General features: G+C 32.9%; 1 protein-coding gene across 1 annotated transcript; it reads right to left on the bottom strand.

Moving 5' to 3' along the window:
• Positions 1 to 1981: 1981 nt before the first annotated feature.
• LOC138318349 (uncharacterized) lies at positions 1982 to 10831 on the bottom strand. Its single transcript, XM_069260644.1, has 5 exons — positions 10439 to 10831; positions 9244 to 9342; positions 6976 to 7108; positions 6046 to 6130; positions 1982 to 4122 (listed from the first exon to the last, which is right to left on the bottom strand). The coding sequence occupies exons 1-5, from the start codon at positions 10472 to 10474 to the stop codon at positions 4092 to 4094; spliced, it is 384 nt and encodes a 127-aa protein (XP_069116745.1). The 5' UTR covers positions 10475 to 10831; the 3' UTR covers positions 1982 to 4091.
• Between the last annotated feature and the right edge of the window lie 1057 nt (positions 10832 to 11888).

The raw sequence follows: 11888 nt of genomic DNA, 5'->3' as shown, positions 1-11888 counted from the left end.
GTCATTATAATATCATCACTAAATCTAAATATTTTCGACATCTGTTTTATGGAGCGACCTTTGACGTTGGAACGGTACGTCTGTTGTTTAAGATGTCGGATTTGACCTAAGGAACTCGCATCCAGATTAGTAGTGATGTATGTACCCTAAATCAACAAAATACACACCAAACAACTAAAACATGTTTCTTCCTATGTAAACTATACATACTAAAAACTGTACCCTTGTGATTAGTATCCGTCGAATCTAACCCAGATATTTGACGTGTTTATTCAGATTGGGTTTTGTAGTGTATCTACCTGAAAGGTATACCTTCGTTATCAATATACACAATATAAGTCGTGATAAACTGACCCTTGTGTAATCCGGTTCCTTGCCTATTCTAACGTAGTTGTATGGCATGCACCTTCTTAATTTTTAGTTATTAAAGTCAGTATAAATTGGAAACCTGCCTATACCGCCACAAGTGTTGGTTCCGACGGTGACATTGCATTTAAACAAGATTTACGGTAGTAGATAAGTTTTAGCTTAATAAGCCCGTGTTCAATTTTAACACATTTTATAACTAGAGGATCTTACATAGTGGCTATGTGATATGAAATGTATCAAACGAGTTGAATAATTTGATATGTTACGAGCCTTAGTTGCATATCAGATTATCTAATGAGTTTGATGAATTTCATATCACATACACACGAGTGAAAGATTCTATTTATCACATATGTTTTTAATAATAGAAATATAAGTAAAACTTAGATATCGCCTCTATATAAAAAGTAGAAATCTGGCTCGGATGTGACGATTCCATCTACTTTGACAATCATGCGACGTCATATATAGATTAGGACGTCAAAACTACATGTGACGTCACAATAGTGTCATTACACGCGATATTTATGACATGGCCGTATGACCTGGCAAGACGCGCTAGTTATATGATAAACAATTACTTTCAAAAAATGTTAGAATACTGGTAATGTCGCATTACACTAATTATTCTTAATACGTCAAAAAGATTTGATGATTCGGATGTATTTATGAAGATGTTTTTTTATTTCTATTCCACTTATTCATTCTTTTAACGAAGAGACTTGATCAAGATACGTAAATTAACATAATTCGGGGCGTCCAAGAGTAAAATGACATATTTTGTATTTCAATGTAACAGAAAACGTCGGTAATTAAGTATTCAGTCTACATCCTGTTTTGAATCAAATCTACAGATTTGTAGCAATATGAAACAAAAATTTGATATAGTTGTTAGGTATTGTAATTTATCCAATAATTCTTTATGTGTTTTCTTATTTTTTCGACTTCAATAATTTTAAATGACTCTAACTGACTTCCCAATTTAAATAAAACAGATATCAGCATATGGTAATGAAAATCTAGTACTATTTTGTATTTACGAAACTCTTGTGCACAAATAATTCGTTTTCTTGCCCCAGGTCTATTTGAAATGACCCGAACGTTTCTTTATATCACAATATCCAATATTTTTTTCATATAAAGATGTTCCATGGCTGACAGAGCATAAACGATACTCATCATTTGAACAAAAACTGGTATTAAATCGTGAAAATATATGTCTAATTAACACATTAAAAAACCTAAAATGAAGAAAAAAACCATATAAAACATTTTATTTTGCTTTTGGTGCATACGTAATCAGCACTTCATTCCATATAGGGTATAGTGCCACGGAGCTTTGGCGGTAGGCAATTAATAATTTTTAATATTTTTATCTTGAAGTAAATTTAATTTCCTTCGAAAAAAATAAAATGTTACAAGAAATTCAAACCTGTCAATGGTAGTAATGGTGTAAATAACTTTTGTAATTGAAGAAAAAAGCAATTCTTCTGTTTTTGTTTTTGATAGAGAAAAACAACAACATTCGTCAGAGTTGTAGCATCTTAAACCATATCTGCTCTTACATATGAAGCTAAGGATACCAAGCATCTGATTGCCTCAATATCATCCAGTAACTAGACTTTAATTGATAGTAAAAGACTAAATAGAAAAACTCGTCACAAAAAATTAAAACATTATATTTAATATAACATGTCAAATAATTATATAATGAACATAATACATTGTATTTGATATTTCATGCAATAGCATCGCATATAGTCAAATATATACCCGTCCAGGACTTTTATATAATTGTTTAATTTTTTGTCTTTCTGACTTTAAAAAAATCAAAACGTTGTTAGTATTTACCTGAAACCATCTTATTTCCGCAAGATACAAATTTTCGAGTCATTTCGTGAAGGAGCTCAAACTCCAATTAAAATATATCGCGTATAATTTCATAAAAGTTTCTTTTTGCGATGACCAGTGGAGACCTTAATCGAAAACGTGTGCATTCGCGAATCTGACGATAATGAAGACTCGAAATATTGTATACGCAGAAATAGAGTGGTTTAAATGATAGGTCGAGGAACAAACTTATTTATAGAATCTTTCATGAGTGCTCATTTCAAATGAGATTACATGAAACGGGTCTAAGTAGTATTTATGTTTGCTAGCCTTTGCGAGCAAAAAATAAAACTTCGAGACGAGTTTCATAAAATCTTACATGAAATGAACACAAATTTAAGATACGTTTTATCACATAACTACAAAAACCTACATAACAAGGAATTTCATGTCAAATGTATTCAGAAAATCCAGCAGAGCCCGCCATTTTGCTAGTCTCGCATTCCCCAGTACTAGTCGCCGCTGAACGAGAGTCTGGTCCCTTTCGTGTTTGAATTTTGCGACCGGTAGAGGGTGCGCTGAAACGGTAAACGAACATGAACTGCAGCAGACGAATAGTGTAATATATCATCTTTGTGCATAGCGGTATCCTGAAGAAAGGTCATTTGTAATTTTTAACTGAAAATCTAATTTTTGTTGTTTAAAAATGGCTAAAAAATTTTGCATCCTTCATATTTGTGAGTGTGTAGCTACAAGCCAATGAAAAGCTTTACCAATTTTTCGGTAAGCTTGGAATTGAAATCTCAAAACGGAAATTAGAACCGGACCAGACTCTAGTGCAGGGCGGAAAGAGTCTGGGGAATGCGAGACTACCATTTTGCCCCATCGACTTCGTAATCATGACGTCACGGCATTTTTTTCTGACGTCACTTTATAGCTTCTGTCTGACGTCACAATGAATTTCCAGCCAATGGAAATCGGTCCAGGTCATATTACATTAGTGACATACGCAAAAATCATTGGATATGAGGCAGATTATGTGATTAAAAGTAATTAGTCCAGAAATAATATAGTATACATGTATGTACAATAAATGGAATAATTTAATCAATTATGTTCTTCAAGATTTACTAATCATCAGAATACAAAACATAACGAACGGTGAAATAATATGGCATATTATATATATATATATACATAATCATAATAAAAATTGTGTTCCAATCGTTATCTGTGAAAACTTCTTATAAAGAAATGTTTAAATGAGTATAAGAATGCCTAAAACGCCATTCTGTGTTTTGGAAATTGCTTCAAACTAAACTCGGCATCCACAAATTCAAAATGTCATACAAGATTTACTTCCCTTTGTGTTTATATGTCATCGGCTCATAGGTGGTCACCAAACGCAATACAGACAAGGGAAGTAACTCGTACAACCCTGTTGAAATTTCTATCTGATGTTAACACATAAGCTCACCTCATCTCTCACACTTAATGATCGGCGGCGTTTTCTGTAGCAATAAACAAGAACACGATGTTAATGAGCCCACGTGTTAACATAATAGTCCAAAACTATCCCCAATAGACTATATATACATATAATATCTCTGCCAGAAATCGATCCTCCGAGCTCTTAGGTTTCCCATCTAATGGTAGCTAGGGAGGTCTGACCCCATACTCCTAACACAGACCAGACATTGGCCGCTGTGAGGTGACCCTTTTTAGCGTGGAATGTTAATAACAAGCGTTTAGCCGTTTCAACAGCTAACATATGTAGCTCATCTCATCATCGTCAGTCAGAATCATCATCATTAACATGAGCACGATGACCGTCGATTTGGTCGTGTTGAAAATGAATCCTGTTTTGGTTAGATAAAAAATGCGCTGATGGCTCAATCTTCAGGATCTTTCAAATCGGTGATACTATAAAAAAAGATGATAAAACGAACTATACATCAAATGTTATCTTAATTATGCGATCGTATAATGCATTATACGCACTATTAATCATCTTTCTTTCGTGGCCACTGAATTTCGTGGTTTTCATTTCACGGTTTATAACCTTTCAACAAAAACTTGCAATCATTTTGGAATATGTTTATTTTCGCGAATTTGCCTTTACCGTAAAATACGCGAAAATTAATCGCACACGTAAGATCATTTGTTTACAGTAAATTGTTCTTTGTCAGTATATATTTTTTTTTTTTTACAAATGTGCTTTGTTTAATGAGGATATATCATCAAGTATGTATAAATATGAATTAAGAAGGCGGGCGACTCATTGGGTTTTAGACACTGGTGAAACGATAGTCAAGGAAGCAAATGGAACAGTATTAATGTAACAGGATGCCTTTACAAGCAGGACTATGTACATTGTTGGGGAATTATATAATCGAAACTCTCTGAATCATTTGAACTTAACCGACATATCCATTTCTGATAAAGGTACTGATCTATATTATAATACCAAAAAACTCGTAATTATTGATATTTTATTAATAAACCTGTAATTCTTTAATAAATTTTGTGGAAATTTTATACTCTCTCAGTAATATATCGAACAAACTTTAGCAACATTCTAGCATTTCACATGTGTGACGTTCAACTCTCTATTTCACTGGATTGAGTTATGATTTGGCTGTTAGTTTAGATTTACGTTGGCAGCCATACCAATATCCAGTACACTTAGAACTCGTGCCAGATAATCTGGCCTTCTGTTAAGTTTCCAATTAACATTTTAGAAAGTGTTTTCATTACGTCGTGAAATCTGGGCTCGCCACCATAAGTCAGTCAGTCACCCTGTAACGATAAAGCTGAAGATCGCCGAGTTTCTGTTCTAAATGTGTAGGGATGGAAACTGTTTGAACTTAAAGCGATTTTTTGCCTGATTCATCTTAATTTTCATTTAATACGCAATGGCATTTAATCACCAACATACCATCATATTTCAAAATAGTCTATCATGTAATGTGCTTATCTCTGACGTATATGTATTCACAGAAGAAATATCAAAAGAAATGTCATATTATTATTGAAATTACGGTAAATGTCAGAAACTCATACCAATTAATGAATCACGTCATTTCTAATTTTAACAATTTAACAATTAAAATGTAGGATTAGACTTGCTTTTTTAAATATTTGTTCCATGCATTTATTAATAAGCGATGTTTCTCGTTATTTTACAATTTCACACATATGAAAGAAGACTCATTAAACATATAATCAAACAAACATGTCTGTAGATTATTACATGGAATACTGGAATATAATTAAAAGACAACGTGTTTGGTTAGTTCGAGTTAGTGGACGAGTAGGATGCCTCAATATATGAAATGGCGACAATGGTTTCCGTCCGACATTGTATTGGAAATGTATTTATAATGTTATAATAGTTGAGCTTTATATGTTTAAAATGGAAAGTAATTTTTACAGGAATGGAAAAAGTATTTGTTGTAATGTTTTAGCGTTAAATACAAAAATGCATTCCATTAAAGCAAATATTTAACATCATTTCAAAGTTTTTGTTTGCTTTGCTCTGAACATATATACTTTCCAAAAAAATAAATGTCAACAAAAATATGAAAGATAATATAAATAAGCGAAAACAGTATCTCGGAGCAGTTAGAGAATCATATATGTCGTGTTTTCAAATTGCAGGGAATAAACGGGAAGAAATATAACTAATTTTCTGATATATCAGACACTATGTGAAACAAATTATGGGATAACTGCTATACTATATGACGGTATTATACTACCGAATAAAAAGGTAGTAGAAATTCTGCCTTATCGACCTGTATTTGAAATACATTACATACACACATATATAACAGTAGAACGTACGTTGTAATGGTCCGTGGCTTGAGCTCTATAATTAGGGTAGCTGTTGCACGTTGAAGTGTCTGGTCTACGAAAGTCTCTACAAAATCTGCAACAGAAAATCCAGATATCTCACTCATCATTACTTGCCAACTGTTAAAGTCTAGGATTATATAATTCTTCAGCAGCTTTTTCGTATGCGAAGTTTTAAAAAAACAACTAGGGAATGAACCAAGCTCAGAAGCACACATTATCTTAAAAAAATAAGGAACATATAACGAGTTAAGGAAATATTTTGGTAATTTGCAAAGAAAAAGAGAAGATCCCCAGCATTTATATAGATGCTATTTTTCGTTTTTTTATATTAGCTAGATTACAAATAATAAACATATTATCAGTGGAACGGGTTTCGTTGAAATGTTGCCCCTTTGTTTCATGATAGCACTTGTTACATACAAATAAACATGATATTGCGGTTATTAACCGATGGGTTGTATTCGTACTTATGGTATTAATCTCAATTTGTACAAATGTTAAATGCTCAATTAGAAAAGGTACATTTTGCACGTTTTGTTTACATTTACCTTATACAGAAGCACCCGATGCAAATTCAAACATCACGTGCCTCAAAGGAGCAATCAAAACAGCTCAACCATACGTTATGGTTGATGACATTTCGTTTTAATTTCTGGTTTGGGTTATAAGTATCCATCTTGAAAATATAATTGTGCGGGCGAGGTATCCTAACTATTTTTCACGGTCATACGTTTGGAAAATTAGAGCCGAAAAAAATTCATGTTGGTCACGGCACTCCCAAGGACTTTGAAATCCATCAGCCCAATCCATTACATGAATGGTCGATTGTGCATGCTTACCACCTATTGTACATTTGCAAAATGATTTAACACCTTTCTATTTATTACGTTGACAACGTAATTTGTACCAAAAACTCACCGTCAAAGTCTTCTAAGTAGAAGCTTTCTTCTGAAGGCGATTTAGGCAGTGAATTTTGCAGACTTGTATCAGAGCTCGTGAAGGTGTGTTCATATTGGAGAGGCATCACCTTGTTGACCTTTTTGGCGAAGTGCTGAAATAACGTATGATTCCAATTTTAATGTCAATTTATCGTTTTCTTCTTGTTCCTTCATTATTGCTATGTCTTAATCGGATAATCATTAACATTATTATTACATTAATATATTCATGATATCTATATATATTCACAAAATATTCTCACTAATGATATACTCATAACGACATACTTATTTCATTGATATACTTACCAAAGGAAAAACTAATAAAACCGCACAGAAGTATCAATTCAGTAGTTACCAATAGAAACGTTTCTGGGGCATAACATGGTGTGTCTGCGTAGCGGTTGATTATCGAAAAATGCCAACCACATTTCCAATATAACTGACCGGTTTTCCATCTAGTCGCCATTTTTATCTGTATCCATTTATTTGTGGTTCTGGCTTTATTAAATGAATCAGTTTGATTAACACCGATCACACACTGTCATAAGTCGATATACAGTAGGTCATTCACAAAGGAAATTATTCAGCTGAGATCGATTCTATCGGACATGCATTAGTATGGGAAGTTACAACCTTAGCTTACCATTGTTATCTGTCTGTCACGAGTGACCACATGTCTAATGATTTATTACTTTTCAATACTAAATCCAGTTCCTAGGAAACGAATAATGGTACATTATGCCTATTGTTACTTCAAACGAATTCACGTATTGTTCCAAAAATACATTACAAAGGTTTGAATTACAATTTTGAAATATTTTGACCTTCAATTCAAATTTTACTTTATATGCTGATGATATTCCAATATATTGATCTTTAAGTGTGTCTAAGTTCTTCGAAACTTTAACATGCCTATTGTTATGCAAACTCATTTTTATCTGGAAGTGATCGAAAGCTTTCACTTCAATGAATGGTATGCAACCTTTTCCTATCATTTTTTCATATATATTTTTGTTCTCTAATTATTTTTCTAGTATTATTCAAGTTATTTTTTTTGTTTTATCTTAAACCCAGTATGAATAATTGATAGAATGTTATAGTGAGTAACTGAGAGTGAAAAAAATTACAAACATTCAATTAAATTACAGAATTTAAATGTTTGTGTGAAAGTATATGAGTGCATTTAGTTAAAAGCTTATTTATTGTGTTGATAAAAGGATACTTTGAAGAATAAAACAATAACAGTCCTTTTTTAGAGAATATGAAGGCATGATGCCAAACCTACGAATATATAAAATTAACTCACACCCATTTGACGGGGGAAATGTGAATAAAACCTTTAAATTTCTTTAATTGATTTAATGTACATCAAATGAAACCTTTAGAATGAATATAAGAATACACTCAATTCAGTTTTAATATATGGTTTTGAATAACCTAATCCAGTGATGGTGGATTATTTTCATCTCCGTGCTAGTCAAAATACTTGAAATTAAACTTATTGTTTTTCTTCGTCAAAATTCGTCCTGGGTGTTCTTAATTTCTAAACAGTCTGACTAGTATTAGTAACCTATAGCAGGGGATCACCCGTAGCTCATTTATCATGCATTTTTATTTCTATGTAACAGCTTGAAGATTTGCAATTATGCAGTAATAGCTAAACCTAATTACCTTTACAGCGTAGGCTTAGTCTGTTTTCAGGTGTACTTGCAATGATAAATGGCTAGGCAATTGTGCGTCTACAATACTCTTGTCATCCAAACACATGTGATCTCAAAAATTCTTTTAGGGAAAATAATTTAAATCAATGATGTTATGATGATTATGACGGTGATATGATAAAGATGATGTTTATGTTGATAATGATGATGATAAAGATAATCAAGATATGATGGTTATGATTAAGATATGATTGTTATGATGGAGATGATAGTAATTTCTTTGATGTTCTTTGAAAAGATGATGATGATGATAATGGTGGTGGTGGTGATGATGATGATGATGATGATGATGATGATGATGATGATGATGATGATGATAATGATATGAGAGAGAGGAGGAGGAGGAGGGAGGACGACGACGACGAGATTGATGATGAGATGGTGGGGATGATGATGATGATGATGATGATGATGATGATGATGATGATGATGATGATGATGATGATGTTGTTGCAATATTGGGTATCTTATAAATGCTTTGAAAAAAAAAAAAAAAATGAACGAATAACAAAAACTGTTCTTACAACATGGGTATCTTCCTTTCGGATCCTCTTGGAGTTTTTTCTGTGGTTGATTGGATTCCATTGGCGTTCTTTGCGTCGACAGCACCAGCATTTCCGGAACTGTTGGTGTAATATATATCCACGTATGGCGTTAACGAAATTACAATCAGTTGGCCTATCAATTATTCATATAAGTTATTTATTGTTTTATCTGTACATAAAAACACACGTACAATATCACAACAAGAACGATTTATCGCACACAGACTGTGGCTGTTACAACAAAACATAGCTTTAAAACAAAAATTAACTTAAGGTGCTATTTTGATGTATTTTAGTTTAGTTTTAGAAACATCATCATTCAATGGTAGTCGTACTTGAACAAGTAGTACAGTAGGTTCTGAGTGCATAAGTTCACTTAGCTGTATACAAGTTTGAATTCATATGTGAGGTCATGGCAATCATAATACTAATCATATTCTTTGATTTACTAAATTCCAGACATTACCTGAACGATGTCCATTGTTTTTTAATATTGACCAAAACATTTTGTTTTAAACGGAATATTTTATCAATTCCCTGCAGTTATTGATACAACATAATGCCTATTTATGAATGCCATTCTCGTAATATAGTCGTTTTGCCTAAACACAAATCACAAAAGTTTATTCAATACATTATTAAAGAAGATTTAGGTTTTTTTTTCAATGTTTGATAATTATCTATTATTCGTTTAAGCAATACCCCGACTATCATATATAAAAAATGAACAATAAGATAGATCAATGAAATACTATAACAATAGTTTGTTTGTTTTGTCATGGTAACAGAACAGTACAAATGAATGCATGTGCATGCTCAAAAACTTATCGTAAAATGACATATTTAATTAAGGTAAAACAAATAAAAGAAGACATAACATTACGACGTTTTCTCTGCTCTGTGTTAACGACGTCGCTTCATTTCAACATCAGATCAAAATGAAAGTTTTTGAACAAGTGCAGGTATAGTTCGATATTTTGTGAAAGTCAAAGATATATATTAACATAGTATAACATCCCTAGAATCGCGGCTATATAAAATTATACACTGCAATTTTTCAACAAAGAAAATATTGAAATTATTACTCTTATAGTTATACGGTATTTGCTCCAAAAAGAGAAAATCACCTGAGGTTTGGCACCTCACTAAGTGGTACTCTAAAACTCCAACTTACCACGGCTAGAATGTCAGCATGAATCCATCTATCCATTTTCTGATTTGTTATCAAGTTACATCGTCGTGTAGCTCGATGTTGTGTCCAGTTCCATCGTTACAACTGGTCAACTCACTTGGACAAAGTCATCAGCACACTTGGGGAGAAATATTGTCAACAGCGTTACTGTTGTAATTCTGCCAAAATGCGGACACAAGATTGTAATACGAAGTCGTGACATACATCTTCCAATGCTGTACATCAGTGTCAAGTAGACCAGGTCAGCATCTGTGGATAATCCACATCATGTACATCACAGTCAACTCAAATTTCATTTTCAATACAGCATTAGTATTATCAATGATACCACGTCAGATTTGCGTCAATTGGGTGTAAAGCGTACTGACGCAAATCTCAGTAATTCCATTTTTGCTTCACTGTTAAGCTGACTAGGGTGTTGTAAATAACCGCATTTATAACCTTACCTGTCTACCTGCAGGCTCCGCCGCTAGATGGCGCGGTTTTATTCCTGTAGGACCACCTTGCGTTGTCCTCCATAGGGGAATGAACAATATAATAGATCCAGTGGGAACATCCGTAGACAATGGCTCTACTCTGTCGTAAATATCACATTAAATGAATCCTTAAATCGTGAAACAGCCATAGAAGGTCAATACGAGATGGAGAAGCACAATAAGATATATACTCAACAGGTAGTCAGTTTTCAGTTCGTGTCTAGATGTTCAGCCCAGTTCTGTGTCTCCCAGGCAACGACTAGCTTAAACCTGTTGAAATGTCATTCATATTCGCAAAAATAAATACAACACTTGGCGCTGATACGAAACAAGTTTGTTTGCCTCGGACTTTACGCCGTTGCCCGAGATCATTAATAAGTCAATATTTCTGATATAATATCACTTTGTGCCAAGTAAATGTGCCAATGATAAAGCAGTGGCAATGACAATAGAAGTATTTAGGCATAGGACTTAGTCGATTATTTGAACGTTCATTGCACAGAACCAGTCCCGGTATCTCTACCGCTTCTCCACAAACATTTACAGCATACAACTACATCTTTTCCATGATTATAACACACCGCATATCTAACTAATTTTATTTGTTACTACATGTACTAACAATCAATAAGAAAATACAAACCATAAAATAGTTTTCTGTTCGTTCACTGTATTCTTTTAACATATATTGACTGGTGTACATACAATTAATAAAGTAAAAAGAATTAAATAACATGTATAAAATAATGAAACCCCACAGGAATATATAAAAATAATCTAATTTTACATATTTCCCTGTCCTAAACAACTATTTCCTTTTTATCGCATACTTTAATCCACTTTCTGTATGTCAGATATTTTGCCATGTAACGTCTTTTGTCTGTATATATTCAGATAAAATTAATTAATAGACTGTATTTTCTTCGAAATACGCCTGTCTTGGTGTTGCATATTAT

The sequence above is a fragment of the Argopecten irradians genome, chromosome 1 (assembly GCF_041381155.1).
Source record: "Argopecten irradians isolate NY chromosome 1, Ai_NY, whole genome shotgun sequence".
Lineage (NCBI taxonomy): Eukaryota > Metazoa > Mollusca > Bivalvia > Pectinida > Pectinidae > Argopecten > Argopecten irradians.
Note: the sequence above shows the minus strand (reverse complement) of the source record. Positions and strands in the feature narration are given on the sequence as shown.

Bases quoted from the DNA above. Each gene is read 5' to 3' on its own strand.
- LOC138318349 (XM_069260644.1), bottom strand. From the start codon at position 10,474: ATGGATAGATGGATTCATGCTGACATTCTAGCCGTG. The intron at 6,131-6,975 runs GTGAGTTTTTGG...TTTCTGTTGCAG, and splicing joins CTACTTAGAAGACTTTGACG to ATTTTGTAGAGACTTTCGTA. The intron at 4,123-6,045 runs GTACGTTCTACT...CTTTTTTTATAG, and splicing joins AAGCCACGGACCATTACAAC to TATCACCGATTTGAAAGATC.